General features: G+C 54.3%; 1 protein-coding gene across 1 annotated transcript in view; it reads left to right on the top strand.

Moving 5' to 3' along the window:
• LOC308072974 (hydrocephalus-inducing protein homolog) overlaps positions 1 to 13,350 on the top strand; it is a 135,533-nt gene extending 122,183 nt beyond the window's left edge. Inside the window, exons 51-67 of the mRNA XM_080410617.1 lie at positions 998 to 1,157; positions 1,262 to 1,434; positions 1,947 to 2,145; positions 3,007 to 3,106; positions 3,984 to 4,083; positions 4,575 to 4,743; positions 5,023 to 5,261; positions 5,583 to 5,697; positions 6,339 to 6,543; positions 6,901 to 7,136; positions 7,749 to 7,891; positions 8,853 to 9,045; positions 9,587 to 9,695; positions 10,281 to 10,544; positions 11,120 to 11,265; positions 11,603 to 11,824; positions 13,008 to 13,350. Of these exons, the coding sequence (XP_080266743.1) occupies positions 998 to 1,157; positions 1,262 to 1,434; positions 1,947 to 2,145; positions 3,007 to 3,106; positions 3,984 to 4,083; positions 4,575 to 4,743; positions 5,023 to 5,261; positions 5,583 to 5,697; positions 6,339 to 6,543; positions 6,901 to 7,136; positions 7,749 to 7,891; positions 8,853 to 9,045; positions 9,587 to 9,695; positions 10,281 to 10,544; positions 11,120 to 11,265; positions 11,603 to 11,824; positions 13,008 to 13,172 (2,938 nt within the window). The 3' untranslated portion in view covers positions 13,173 to 13,350. The remainder of the gene's footprint in view (positions 1 to 997; positions 1,158 to 1,261; positions 1,435 to 1,946; positions 2,146 to 3,006; positions 3,107 to 3,983; positions 4,084 to 4,574; positions 4,744 to 5,022; positions 5,262 to 5,582; positions 5,698 to 6,338; positions 6,544 to 6,900; positions 7,137 to 7,748; positions 7,892 to 8,852; positions 9,046 to 9,586; positions 9,696 to 10,280; positions 10,545 to 11,119; positions 11,266 to 11,602; positions 11,825 to 13,007) is intronic.
• Positions 13,351 to 14,859: the final 1,509 nt, after the last annotated feature.

Raw genomic sequence — 14,859 nt, 5'->3', positions numbered from 1 at the left:
CTTTGCCACCTATGAAATGAACTTTATGGTGTTTTTTTAAAGTGCTTTGAGCTCTACAGGTGGACTGAACAAGCAATTATTCTGCTGATGGTTTTGTAAAACATTCATTCCATTTGTAATATTAGTAAGGACTTATGATTTGACCTGCCAATATGGGGGCGCGGGCGATCTGCAGAGGAATGAAAATGGAAATTCTGTTTCCCTGTCCTCAATGCTGGACAAAGTCTGCCTGAAAAAGTTGCCATTGTAGCTGCTGGCGCATTTCTATTTTTAACATAGCTTTTTTTTTTTTCAATATTAGAAATGAAGTTCTCCTCTTCATGGGAGCTCTGGAGAGCTAGTGGTATTTTGACAACCCAAGCAAATGAAATCAAAACAGTTCAGAAACCAAAAGAGGATCTTTAGCCAGGCTGATGCATAGCCTTGGGTTTCTGTTTGTGCTTTTTAACCCTTTAACTCCAAAATCTGCTCCATACCCGAGGGAAGGGACGTTTTTTAAATTCAGCATTCCTCTTGGGAATGAATCCTCTCTATTTCCTTCCCTCAGACCTTGAGCTAACCTGTGAAATACAAGGCAATCTCGTGACTGTTTTGGAAGACAAAAGCTAAACTATTTTTAAAAGCTCTTTCCAAGAGCATTTCTTTATACCCTGCAGGGAAGGAAACCCAACAAAGAAAGGGGGCGAACCCACGTGCCTGCAGTACCTCTGTTTTTCCAGGTGTCTTTGAATTTCTATTTTGTAAAATGCTCTTTAAGTGGCCTGTGCATCATCATGTGTCTGGGCTGGAGGCACCAAGTACAGGGGTGGACATCAAAGTAACGCAAGGATGGACACACATAGCATCCAGTGTGCCCCTGAAAATGATCCTTTTTCTTGGCCTGCTTGTTGGAACATGGTCTTGCAGTGCAGCCTCCTGCTGCCAGGACATGGCGCTTTCCTTGGTGTGGGATGAAGGCGACGGTCTCCTCTGCAGCCTTCTCCCCTTTTGCGGACAGGTACAAGGCACTGGAATATCCCAGCAACTGTGAGACAATAACCATCCTCAACGTCACCCCCTTGGAAGTAGAGGCGCATTTCTCCTTTGAGCGCGATCTCAAGGCGGACACGTTCCTTGTAGAACCTCCCAGCATGAGGCTGAAACCAAACGAGAAGCAGGTAGGGGACAGCAGGTAGGGCAGGCACTGGTGTAAGTGCCCAGGAGCCATTCCTCCTGCTCACTGAGTGCTCTTCTGTATTTCTTGTTTCGGGGACGGGGCTAGAAGCTGAGCATTTGGGCGTACCCCACTTCAGCTGGTCTGGTGGAAGACAAGCTCGTCTGCCGCATTAAGGAGAACCCAGAGCCGGTGGTCTTCCCCCTGTGCTGCCAGGGGGTGCAGGTGGAACTGGGGGTCAGCCCCGAGCATGTGCATTTCAACAGGCTGCTTCTGCACAGGTCAGTCGTCCCACGGCCCCTCTGCTGGGGATGGGTGCTGTCGGTGAGCTCCCCTTCAGCCTCTCTGGCTGGCTGCATGGCCCTTCAGGCTGGATGTTGGGCTGGCGTCCCTCTTTCTGCCAGCAGTTCCCGGTCTCTTGCTCACCGTTCCTTGCCGGCTTGGTTCTCCCAGGACAGCCACAAGCTCTGTAGCCCCCAGCAACGTGGTGCAATGGGCATCTTGATTCATTTGTATCTCGTCTGCTGGTTCGGAGAGCAGTGCAGTTGCTCCTCCTTATGTCCCTTCTGTTGGATACACCGTTAGCACCCAGCCCTTCCCCAGGACCTCACCTCTGAGACTTGTGACACAGAGAAAACACTTAACTAATGTTATGGATACTATAAATACTGGATGTGTATAGATAAAGATATATATATAAACTAATGCATAGGGCTGCTCCAAGATGCATTCAGTTGCAAGGCCTATCCTGACCATCGAGCAGCTGGTGCAGGGTGTCTTTCTGCCTCTGCAGGGAGGACAGCAAGACCCTGGTCCTGCGAAACAGCACCCTGCTGCCTGTGGCCTGGCGGCTCTGTGGGCTGGAAAACCTGGGCGAGGACTTCTCTGTGTCACAACGCGAGGGCATCGTTGGTCCGCGCACGGAGTTTGACGTGCATCTGTATTTCAAGCCCACAAAGGCTCTCAACATTAAGAAGAAGATCCGACTGGAGGTGAGGGGGACTGTGCCCTCCCTGGCAGGGCAACGAGATCTTTGGGGTGGAGGCTGTGCTTGAAGGGTTCCCTGCAAAGAGGGGGACAAAGGATGAGCCTTCCCGAGGTTCCTTTCTACCCGCATAGCCGGGGGGGCAGGCCCTTAGCAGCAAGGAACTTGCTCTTATAGCTGAGCTTCAGGGGGCATGTGTGCTGCCGGGCCAGGAAGAGCTGCACCTGAGGGACACAAGGCTGCTGTGACCCCAACTTCTGCTGCCTCAGCCTGGGTTCACCAGAGCACATGGTGCATCCCTGAGCATCTGCATCAGCCCAGACAACCAGGCGCTGTGTCCTGAGCCCGCGTTACAGCCACCCTGCCGCTGTGCATGGTTGAATGCTGTTGTTTGGTTGTCCAGACCTCGGCGTGCTCCCTGCGCCCATGCTGGAGCCTGTCCGGGGCTCTTAACGGAGAGCAACAAGCTGTCACCCTGGGCTTCTGTTCCCCCTGGTTTGGGGGCTGCACTTCAGTGAGGATGCTGGGTGATTGAAGAGGAGAGGGTTGACGGTCAATGCCACCTGCTCTGGGACACCTCACAATTCTTGAGGTTGTTTTTCCATCGCTGTGTCTCCCCGGGTGCTTCCGCGGCAGCACTGCCTGCTGAAGGAGTGCCGAGCTGGGCTGGTAGGGCTTCTTACTGCAGCAGCATCTCGCTGGGTCAGCCCGTGAGATGAGCAGGTTGGGAGAGTTTGGGAATCCACAAGTGCTTGTCAAGCAGGGGAGGCCATGGTGGAAGCAGCCAGCAGAGACAAGGACTCATACGTTGTCTACCAAAAGAATTTAAGAGAACGGTCTAAGCAGTGTTCGTTTCTCGCTGCCTCAGGTTTCAGATGCAGAAAACATCCTGGGGATTGTCCAGGCTGAAAGTATCCGCATTTCTGCAGAGGGCTATGATGTTGCTCCAATCATCGACATTCCTAAAGGTCAGTGGATGCCCCAAAACAAAGCAGTCCGGGTGCGTTGCCTTGCCTTGGCAGGTGAGCAACCAAAGCGCTTGGGATGGGGTAGCATGCAAGCGTGGCCCGGTCACATAAAGCGCGTATCCTGCAGGTTGAGTGGAGTGAAGGGCTGTCAGGGCACAGCCAGCCTCGAGTCTCTCGCCCCTGAGCTTTGCAGTGTGCAGGTTGGTCTGGGGGCTTAGAAACCACAGCGATGTGAGCAAGCAATTGGCAGCTCCTGAGGGCTCAGCAGGGCACATAAAGTTGTTGGATCAGTGTTTGGAAGCAAGAAGGCAGAAACCCAGCTCCTCACCTGCTAAACCCTGCAGATATTCTCCGAGTAAGAAGAGCAAGGGCAGCAAAGTAGCTAAAGAAAATTTCCAAGAATGGAAACTTGCTGAGAAGGGTTTTGGGCTGCCTGAGAACTCCAAATGTCATAGAACAGTTTGGGTTGGAAAGGACCTCAACGATCGTCTTGTCCCAACCCCCCTGCCATGGGCAGGAACACCTTCCACTAGCCCAGGTTGCCCCAAGCCCCGTCCAACCCGGCCTTGAGTGGGGCAGCCACAGCTGCTCCGGGCAGCCTCTGCCAGTGCCTCGCCACCCTCACAGTGAAGAATTTCTTCCCAACAGCTCATGTAAATCTCCCCTCCTCCAGTTCAAAGCCATTGCCCCCTGTCCTGCCACTACAGCCCCCCAGGAAACACCTGTCCCCACCTTTCTTATAAGCCCCATTTCAGTATTGAGAGGCCAATTGAAATTGGCCTGGAAGTGTTGAAATATCTGTCTTGTCACTTGGTGTGGTCTGTAGCAGCTCACTAATACTCCCCGTTTCTTGCCTGGCTCTGCGGGTTTTCTGCAGGTGCAGGTGGCACCGTGGATTTTGGAGTCCTGAAAGTCCTGGATGATGCGAAGCAAGTCCTGACTCTGAGGAACAAGGGGAAGTACGAGATTGCGTACAGGTGGGTCCAGCTGCCTGCTCTGTGAACGCGTGGTGCCACCATCTGCCCAGGCCTGCCTTCTCCTCCTGCCCATGGCTAGAACCGCTTCCCGTGTTGGCTGCCTCATGGTCTGGTTAAATAAAAAGCCCGGGCTCCCTAATCTCAAAGACTTTAAGAGAGTGCAGCCCCACACCAGCAGTCCTTCACAGCTGAGCAGGAACCAGGAGAGACCCTGAAATTGAAGCCACTCACTGCTGAGATCCATTGCCTTCCTCTGAGGGGCAGCTCCTTTCTCTTTATGACTCTTTAAAGGAGGGGATGAGAAAATTGGGTGTCGAGGTTAGTTTGCAACACTCGTGATGGTCTGCACTCTGTCAAGATCTGAGATTCCCCAAGCAGAGCTGGACTCTTTCCCTTTTAATTTTTTTATGGTCTTATGTCAAGTCCTGGCTGTGCCGGTGGCACTTGTACTTTTAACTGCAGAGGTCTTTGTTCCTTCCCTTTCTCCCCAGTTTCCAGCTGAAAGCTGCAGGCACCACCATACCAGACCTGGCAAGCCACTTCGCTATCCAGCCGCAGAAGGGCCTGCTGGCTGCCTCCGGGCGCCCTGTGCAGGTCCAGGTGTTCTTCCACCCCAAGACGGAAATGAGTATCGAGGACAAACCCATCCTGCACTACCAGGTGAGCTGCCCCAGCCAGGCAGTGGTGGCACAGCACGTCTTGGGAGCGTGAGCAGGACAGGTGCCTTCTGGAAGGAGGGCTTTAGCTGGGTAATTCTCGTAGGTGACAGCGATGTCTCAGAAAACATTTGTGATGCTTCCTAAGCGGAGCTGAAAGTCTGGCTCCGGAGGAGGCGTTGAAACAGGGAGGATGAGCTGATGGGGACCTGGGATGGGATCAGGGAACAGAGCCAAAGGCTGGCCTCTTTGCTGGTTTTACCAAGCCCTCCTCTGGCTGCAGGTGATGGAGCCCAGCATCTGCGGAGGAGGCGAGACCGTCGCCGTCATCCCAGTGAGGGTGTCGGCGAAAGCTGTGTTCAGCAAGTACAGCATTCACCCCGCCTCGCTCATCAACCTCGGTGCCATGGTGAAGGGCAGCAGGAAAGCCTGCACCTTCATGCTGGAGAACAAAGGCAGCCTTGACTTTAAATTCCTCATCTACCGAGCAGACCAGGACGCATCCCGATTGCAAGAGAAAAGGTGAGAGAAGACCTGCACCACCTGTCCTGCCTGAGGAGGCACGAAGCGTGGCTGGTGTGTGACAGGCAGCCCAGACACCTGGGTTATTGTCCAGTTCACGTCACCTGCTTGTGAACAGGGAGTGGAAAAGTGCCTCAGTGTCCCCGTGTGTCGGGCAAAGCTGGTGATACAGCCGAGCTGTCTGTAAGCTGCAGGAGGTGCCGCCAGGGCTGCGAGGGGCAGGGAGGCTTTCCTCTGTGGGGAGGGGAAGGTCAGCTTTGGCTTCAGAGGAAGATGGGGCGGGGGCTCAGCATGATGGATGTTTCTGCTTTCTCCTCTTAGTGGATGTCAAATGAAATCTGCCCACTCTGACAAGAGTGAGAACTTACACCAAAGGACTTCCTCAGCCAAGAAAAGCAAGCGCTCGCTGCAGAAGGTTGCCAGCCCCTCCATGCAGGTGGGTGGCTCCCGCTCCCCAAGACACACTGCTGCGGGTGCTGGGGGAGGACGCTGATGGGGGCTCATCACCGTGGGGTGGGACATGGTCTGCACGATGGAGGTCTGTCATCTCCCAGCCACAAGCAGAGGCAGGAGCTGCTCAGTTGCACTGACAGTCCCGTGCTCTGGCTCAGACTTGGAGTTGTGGGGTCAAGAGAGAGGAGCAGGTCCCGTGTTTGGTGGCTGCTAGCCAGAATAGGTCTGTGAATACCACAGATGTGGGCACGTTCCTGTTTGAAGTCCCAGTCCATAGATACCAGATGACCTTGTGTTTTCGTCTTCCCAGTCCCTCTCTTCCCTCCCATCACTTCTCACAGTTATTTCTGCTCTCCTGTTTTACCCCTGAGGCTGGAGGATCCCAGCTAGCACCTTCACCTTTTACACCCAAACTCCGTCCTCTGTGCCAGCCAGGACAGGCCTGCGGCTCCTCCTGGCTTGTCCCTCTCGTCCTGGGGCTGCCTCTGGGCCGTGGAGTCATCCCTCCCTGCCCTGGGACTGGGGGCTCGGCCTGGCTGGAGGTTGAGGAGTGGCGTACTCCTTGCTGGGGATGCTCAAGGCTGGGCTGCTGGACGTCAGCCTCTCCTGGGACTCTTTCTGCAGGCTCGCATCACTCTAGGCATGTTCACGGTGTACCCTGGCTTTGGTTCCATCCCTCCTGGGGGCCAGCAGATGATCACGGTGGATTGCTCTGCGGAATCACTGGGGACGTGCGAGGAGCACCTGCGCATCGATATCAGCGACAGAGACCCCCAGGACAATCCCCTCGGCATCCCCTATACCCTGCTGGCTGAGTCCTGCCTCCCAGGTACGCCCCGTCCACAGGTTCCCGCAGCCAGACCTGCTGCTGGTCAGCACCTGAACTTACTGCTTGGTTAGAGAGGCGCCCTGACCTTGAAGCTAAACCCTAAAATCCTCAGAGGTTCCAGTTCTTTTCTAAGTCAGCCAGCGGGGAGAGGCTGGGAGGGATGCATGGAAGGATAAAAGGAAAGCAATACTCCTTGACTGGGACTGAGCTCCATCCTCGCAGCCGACTCCCCGCCCAAGGCTGGGTTTTGCAGTGACCTGGGCAGAAAGGGTTTATCAAGCCTTCCGAGAGGTCAGCAGGGTCCCGAGAAATTCAGCAGGAATTCAGCATTCAGCCCTCCCTCTGCTCTGCTCGCAGCATTTGTGGTTGATGACATCGAGTCCATCTTTGAGGAGCATCGAATCTGCAGCAACGTCAACCTCTGCCAGACCCCGCAGACGGTGCGAGACAAGGGTGTGTATGTCAGAGATGAGAACAAGTTTATCTTCACCGACGTTCGGGTTGGGCACCGGGCCACAGCTCGCTTCAAGATCCACAATGTCAACAAAGTCCCCTGCGATGTGGTCCTTTCCATCAAACCCATCGCCGGTGAGGTAAGAACAAGAGGCCAAGGTGACCGTTGCTCTTTACAGGCTGCGCTGCCTTGTTCTCCAGACTCGTTGCTTCCTCTTGCCCGCCCTAGTCCAGCTCCGTGCAGGTCAGGCTACAGGGGGGAGCAGCAGTGCCAGGGTGGCAGTTCTGAATTTGGCACGTCTCGAGCAAGGCTTTGGCTCACCGCTCAGGCTGGGTCTTTGGTGGGAGACCCAAACCCTTCTGCACATCTCTTGGAAGCCCGCTCGGAGGGGGCCTTTACTGGCCTGATGTGCCTGGGCTCAAAGCAGACCATTCCCTCAGGCTCCCTGGCCTTTTCCTTCTCTTTAAAGGCCAGTTTGAGGTTAGTTGCGGGGTTTCCGTGCAGTGCCCCCCTCCCTTGTGTGCTGGGGTGGCTGCCCAGTGCTCAAAGCCAGCTTTTGCGCTCCTGGGCTCCCTGTGCAAGGTCAGCACCGCTTTGGAGTCACCCCTGCGATGGAAGGAGCCTGCCCAGGGCAAGCAGGAAGGGAGACACGCTGTCTGGGGCTGTTCCCGGTGACGCATATAAGAATAAGACTGCGTACGAAACACTGAAGGATGTTTCCTCCTAACACGGCTCTGTGGGTTCCCCCAAGTTTCACAGCCCCATCAGTGACATTTTCAAGGTGGATCCCGTTCGGATGTGCGTGCCCAGCTGCTCCCACGCCTTTGCTACGGTGACCTTCACTCCACAGATGATGCAGAGCTACCAGTGCACTTTTGAGGCTTCCCTGGCGAGGTAACTCCCCCTGTGAAATGTGGGCAGGGGGACCTGCCTGATGGCTGCCCCTCCTCTGGGAGGACCCCGACCTCTTGTTAACCCTGATGCTCTCAGTAGCCTTAGGCAGAGTGCTTAGCATTAGAGAATAGAGGAGGCGGTAACTACTAGACAGAGTAGAAAGAGAAGGGGTTATAGCTTAGCCTCTGCGAGTGACTGTGAAGGCAGTGCAGCATTTGGTGGCCAGCTGGGAGTTAGTGAATCAGCAAGAAATGGAGATGTGCAACAGCTGAGCTAGGGCTTTCCAAGGACAAAGGTTTAGATGAAGCCGTTTCTGTGCCAGCCAGCCAGCGTGCATTATTTCCTCCTTGTTTCTGTTAAAATGAGATGATTGTATGTGATTACCTGGGGTATGTTAAGCTATTCTCTGTCAAAGGAGCGACTGGAGCCCTTCTAAAAGAGGAGCCCAGTTCCCCTGTCCTGGGACGTGTGTACCAGGGCTCTGACCGGCTCTTCCCCAGCCGTTTAGTGCCTGAGTCAGGACAAGTCAGCCTTCTGCTCTAGTACGCAATTCCTTTTTTAGCGTCCTTGGAAATAATCATTACTGATGGTGCCATTTATTTTTCCCTTCTTGCTTTTATACTATTTCCATGCTGCGCTCGTGCTTTTTACATGTGTCTCATATCATCGCAGCCAGAGAATTTGCCATGTCTCACCTGTCGCCTCATTATTTACCTGCTGTGCTGCATGATTCGATTCAGTGACATGTTCTTTAACTGCTACTCTGGAAGGCTCTGGCTCTTCAGAGCTCTTGTGAATGGCCCTGATCGGACTGGGAGGAGGGGGGTGGAGGAGACCTGTGTCGTGGGGTACAGGAGCACCAGCCAGGGAAAATGCAGTGGGTGGTCCCTGCTTTGTTGCTTGCCAGGTGGGAAATTGGTTAGTGCCGGCCGTCATGATTTCTCCTTTGCCTTTTCTGCAGCCCTGCAGCAATTAAAGCGCAAAGCCTGACCTTCCGTGTCAGTGGAGATGGGACTCTGCCTCGGGTGACAGTCCTGCGCCCGGTACTTCACAGTAAGAGAGGGAACCCTCTGCTGGTCTTTAAGAAGCTGTTGCTGGGTGATTCACAAAAGCTCCCTCTGGTCCTTCATAATGGTGGCACCCTACCTGTCCAGGTGAGGACCTGCTCAGGGAACGCTCTGGTCTGGGAGCAAGTGCTTGTCTCGTGGAGAAAAGGTCCCAGGAAGCATGGCAGACCTGGAAACAGCTCTCAGAAATTCTTTTTAAGCAAATGACTGACTTGTCATTTCCGGGAAGAGAGTTCCTCTTGGAAATGCGATTTTTCTGACCAGCCTATCCTTTTCAGTTAAATACAATGCAAGAAAGTTGGTGGGGTGTTTTCCCCCCATCTCTTTTCTCACGCTTTGATTCTCAGGTGGGCTCGTGTGATGTCCTAGTTGCATTAGATTGTATTTGATCCCATTTTACTACACTTTAATGAAAAATTCTGTTCATTACTTTTGTATCCCAACACCTCTGAACACTTCTTTTTTCTGTCTAGTTTTACTTGAACTTTGTAAGTTTAGCTAAGAGCTGTGTTTGAAGCGGGGAAGCATGCTGGATGCCCCGTGCTGGACCAGCACCAGTACGGTGCCAACCCACATGCCACCCTGTACCCACACCAGTGTGGTTGTGCTCTGTGTTCCTTTTTCTCAGTTGACGATAGACCTGTTGGATGAAGCGGGAGTTTTCTTCTTGAAAGCCAGGCCCACCACACAATGCGTCTACCAAGCTGGGGGCGTGAAGGAGGACTCTCCTGCAGGAGGTAAATCCCGTAAGTGTGAAGCGAGGTCATCCACACAGGGGAGAAATGTGTGCCCTGCTCTTGGCTTGGCCAAGCAGCCGCCAAATGTCAGATGTTGTTTCTTTGCTGGGGCTCTCTGTACCCCCAGCTTTTCATGTGGACTCTGCGCAGGGCTTCCTCCTAGAAAGTGGTTGGAAGTTTTTTCTGTTCCTCTGGACATGGTGGGTTGAGTTGCGGGGGGCTGTCACCACTTCAGCGGACCATCTGAGGTCTTTGCTGCGTGTGGGAGTAGCAGCCTGAATGGAGGCAGCCCCTGAGCCCACAGCCAGCCAACAGAAGCCAAACCCATTCTTTGGCTCAGCTTTACGTGTGGCAGGAGCTGACTGACTGCAGTTTGAGTGAGCGCTGGGTGTTAACCTGTGTTTAAGGCACTTCGGCAGTGATGCGCGTGGTGCTGTCGTAGCCTTGTGAGCATAGGAGGAGGGTCTGGCACCATTGGTGGGAGAACCTGTGCTTAGAGGTAGCTGGGTTTCAACCCCTTACGCCCCACGGAAATATTTCAGCGGTACAGCTGTATCACTTGTCGCTGATTTCATTGCTGTGCAGAGAGGAAGCCTCACACCGCTCTCCTGGTCCTGCTCCGTGGGGAATTAGCAGAGTTTGACGTGCTTTTCAAACCCACCCTGGCCCAACGTGTGGAAGGCAGGATCCACTTGTCAGTGGTGAACAACCCGTATGAGGAGACCGACATTCAGCTGGTGGGCGAAGGCTACGAGGATGACTTCACGCTAGATAACATCCATGGACTGGTGGCAGACAGTGAGGAGGAGGAGAATGCTGAGGGCAATCTAGAGGAAGACGTAATTGAGGGTAAGAGAGGAAAGGCTGCCCAGGTGGATCAAGGAACAGGAAAACAGACGTTTCTGTTCACCCTGTGCTGCGCACCTGCGGTCCAGCTTTAGCAGCCAGATCCTGCTGCCTTTTGTAGCCTGCAGAGGCTTAAGAGGCAGCTTGAGAGCAGAAGAGAAGATCGTCTGTCAAGGGAGAAGCTTGCAGGCTAGCAGGGAAGGGTCAGAGATACCCGCGTTCAGCTGAGTATCTCCAAAAGGAGGGCTGCCAGCCCATGGTATGCTATGGAGATGAAGCCCGTGTCTAATGATTTGTGCCCTCGATATACGCAGCCTGTGCTGTCACCCCCTGGCCTGGCGGTCTGGGAGCGTGCTGGCTCTGTGCAGAGGGGCAGTGCATGCTGTGCTGCGTGGCTCCGCGCAGCCACGGGTTTAGGGATGTGGCCGGGTGTTTCCGTGGAAGCGGTAGGATGAGGAACTGCATCTCCCCAGGGAGGAAGGTTTGGAGCAAGGAAGAGTTGGCCACGCCTGTCTCTGTGGATGTGAGGGGGGTGGATGGACCTCAGGCACACTGAGACCTCCTGCTCTCATTCCTAGCAGCTGCCAGAGTGAATCACATCCCGTTCGGGGACTGTCACATCGGGAAACCCTACAGCGTGACCTTCACCATCACCAACCGCAGCAGGACGGAGGCGATGCGGTTTGAGTGGCTGGCAGACACCCCATTTCACTTCTCCCCCAAGGTGAGTTTGGATGGCTCTGCCTTTTCCCATTGCTCCAGCCCTGCCCGGCGGGTTCCCAGGAGCTGGCAGGGAGTCACCACGTACCGGTGAGAGCCTGTTTCAGTGCCACAAAGGATCTGCAATCCCTGGCTTTGCTGGCGCGGGGCTGTCAACCCCACAGAAAAGGCTCAGTGTTACGGGAGGTGGCATCTTTTGTATTTTCCTCTGTCAAACCTCAGATGAATACACAGTAAGAGGCAGATTCCTGGCACAGCTGCTCACCACATCGATCTCTTTGCTGTCAGTCCTGCCCTTGCTAGTGATTCCAGTTTGGTCTTGGCTCTCTGGTTCTCCCTAGGTGGGACACCTCCATGCTGGCTGTGCTAAGGCCATCACAGTGACCTTGAAATCGGATGTCACGGTCACCTTCAAAATGCACCCTGTGAAGTGCAAGGTGGCTAGGATCACCTTCCCGCTGCCGCCGGAGCAGATTAAAGACTGGGATGACTGCCTGCGCACCATCAAGTGGGTGGATACCACCATGAGGGGCCCAGGAGCCACGTGGCCTGTGAAGAAGAAGGTAAGAAATACAAACAGGAAAAGCTAACGGAGCTGCTACAAAAAACCCTGGCAGGCCACCATCTCTGCTGGCTGAGCAGCTCCTGCGTCCTCCTGACGTTTAATCCACCCGTGAGGTTCACCTGCAGTGCGTTTTGGGGGAGAGGCAGATGCAGTGACCTGTGACACCAACACAAAATGGGGAGGTCTTTTGACAAGACACCTTTAGCCACGTGCAAACTACCGGTCTCTGCCAAAAGCTGAAGTGTTGCAACCTGTGTTGAACGGGAGGGCACATTTTATGATTTTATCACATTTTGTGGTGTTACAATTTCTTCATCGAATTCAGTGCCTTTTCACCAGCAAGGAGTTTAAGGCGCTGCACTCTGACTCTTGTTTTGGAGTGGAGAGCCACACTAGTGCTCTTGTGTGTGCGCTGGCCAGCCCACCGGCACATGGTGGGTGAGCTGTCAGCTCTGCCTACACCGATAGCAGAGATTTTGGTGGTGGTGCCCATGTTGTGTGGGATGTCTCATTGTGGAGCAGCCCGGGCGCTGCGTGGCAGTCGTGCAGCAGTCTGAAGAAGCATCGCTCCAGAAAGTGCCACACACATGTACCTGGAGTGACGGTTCCTCCCTAGTTTCTGAGCCTTTTTAAGACCTGTAAACCACACAAAGCACATCAGCAGCAGCAGTCGGAGGCTTTCCTAGTGAGTTCGTCCCCATTCCAAAACGCCCGTCCCCAGCCCTCACCAGCGTGGCTGTTGCCCCACGCATGGTGTCTGGAAAGCATCTCCCGCTAAGACAAGAGGGAAAAGGTGCTTTCTGGTTTTGTTCAGTCTTGGGGTTCTCCATCCACAGAACTCCCACAGGGGAACTTAATCCTAATTTAGAGGCCTGCTGGATCTGTAGTGGGCCATGAAAAAGGTCTGACACTCTACAGGGTTGAAACACAGGGACAGGTACCTATGACCCAGTCTTTGTCCCCACGGGTGTATTCCCAGTCATGGACGTGATTATGGTGTTCAGTCAGTAGAAACAAACACTGTAATGGAAAGGTTAAATTTTGTCACCTTCCCAGGGAAATAAATGGGAATGGTCCTTTCTAGCCCCTGTACGTGGCTGATCTTGGAGGCCAAAAGCCTCCTCTTGCTCAGCCGGGCTTTCTAGGCTCTGCTCAGTGATTCTTCCCTTTCCTGTTTGGAGGTGATCGAGACAGACCCAGAACCAGCTCACGCTGTCCTGGAGGAGAGCAGCCGTGAGGTGGAGCTTTGCCTCAGTGCTGTTGTCGACTACGCTGAGCTCAAGCTGGATACGGACACAACTCAGTTCGAGGAGACCTTGCCCTTCCAGACGAGGACATTCACGTGAGAGCCAGAGGCCAGGCAGGGACCCGTGCGTGGGAGCTGCCTTTGCCCAGGGCTGACCTGGTGCCTGCTTCGCCGGAGCTGTGCCGTGCTCTCTGGTGGACTCTGCTTCTCCTTCTACTCGTGGTCCGGTGAAAATAAAGGCAATAAAGTGCCAATAAAGGCAAAAAAATAAACACTGACGTGTTTATTGCTTGGCCACTTAATAAACCTCTTCTAATTTCTAACTGGGTGATTAGGCCTGGCGGGGGGTGGGGGCAGGGGTGTGTGTGCTGCTGCCTGCTGGTTCTGAGGTTTCAGCTTCCACACACCCTGGGCGCCTGGAGATGCCTCACATGTGGACTCGAGTCCCTTCTAGGGCTTTGTGTTCCGTCTCACCTGCTGTTCTTCTCTTTAAACAAATCATGTATTGTTTCATCCTGTCCAAGTCCTGGCAGGGTGCTGGGGCCTGCGTATCTGCACGTAAAGCCAAGCAGGAGATGGTGGCCACCGTCCTGCCAAGGCGTGCCAGGAAAGGTTCGATTCTGCCATGCCTTTCTGCTGACAGCAACCATGGGTTTGCTTCCATTGCATGTTGCCTGTCCTCATCTGCTCGAGGACAAGTTTGCAGTCAAAATAATGTCAAACTGAGATGTAAAGACCAGAATAAGACCCTTGGATTAAGTCTCCTGGGCACCATGCCTGCCCTTTCCTCTTTAACCTCCAAACTTTGAAAGACTTTGTCTTGGGGCAGCCCAGGGCAGTGGTCTAGACGTGGCAGAGTTGCCTGGGGACAAAGATACTCCTGAGCATCAAGGAAGGGGTACCAGAAGCTCACCATACAGTGTTACTTTTCTACTTCCTTTGTATTTATTGGTCATTGTCTTTTCACTCCTCCTTCTTGCTTTTCAGTTTCCTGCTGTCCAACACAGGGAATGTGGCCCTGGAATACAACTGGATGGCGGCTGTGGAGGACGAAAGGGCATTGAGCCACACTGGGGAGCTGCTTCCACCCAGTCTGGATGGTAAGGTGCTGCCTCAGTGTGGCAGCTAGGCATGCCCGGGGTGTCTCAATTGGTAGCTGAGGGCATGGGGAGAAGAACATGCCACTTCACCCCAAAACACTGATTGCTTTCTCATCCCTGTACTGTCATCCGCTTTCATTGCCATCTTCCCAGCTGCAGCTGGAGACTTTCTCCTTGCCCGCTTTCAGGGCCTTTCAGAGCCTCCTGTGCTCGCTCTGACACGTGTGCTCCGCGCAGGAGCTGACCTGGCTCAGGGGAGAGCCACGTGGTGGATCAGGACCGGGAAGGGGACATCAGGGCACCACTTGGGGAAGTCTCTGAGGCTGGGAAAACTGATGGTGTAACAACGCGTTAGCTGACCTGAGTCACTGTCTCTGTGCAGTCCCCCAGCCCAGGGCGAACGCAAAGTCACTGTCTAAAACGAACCCTCCGAACTCGGGCGCAGGAGTGTTTGCTGCAGGCAGAGACCCTGCTCACAGCAGCTGCCGGAGCCCAGCGGCGGGGCCGGGGCTCGTTAACCTGCGCTAACGTGATTGTGCCTGAGCACATGGTCTCCTTGGGAGCAGCGCGGTTCTGCGGGGAAACGGGGCTGTGTCCAAGGGGTCTTACTGGGAGGAGGAGCGCGGAGAGCTGTCAACCCTCGTGTTCCCCAGCACAGGCAGCTTGTCCGATGGTCAGGGTGGCAGA

The sequence above is a fragment of the Falco punctatus genome (genome assembly GCF_963210335.1).
Source record: "Falco punctatus genome assembly, chromosome: 14".
In the NCBI taxonomy this organism is placed as follows: Eukaryota; Metazoa; Chordata; class Aves; order Falconiformes; family Falconidae; genus Falco; species Falco punctatus.
This window is presented reverse-complemented; position numbering and strand designations above follow the sequence as displayed.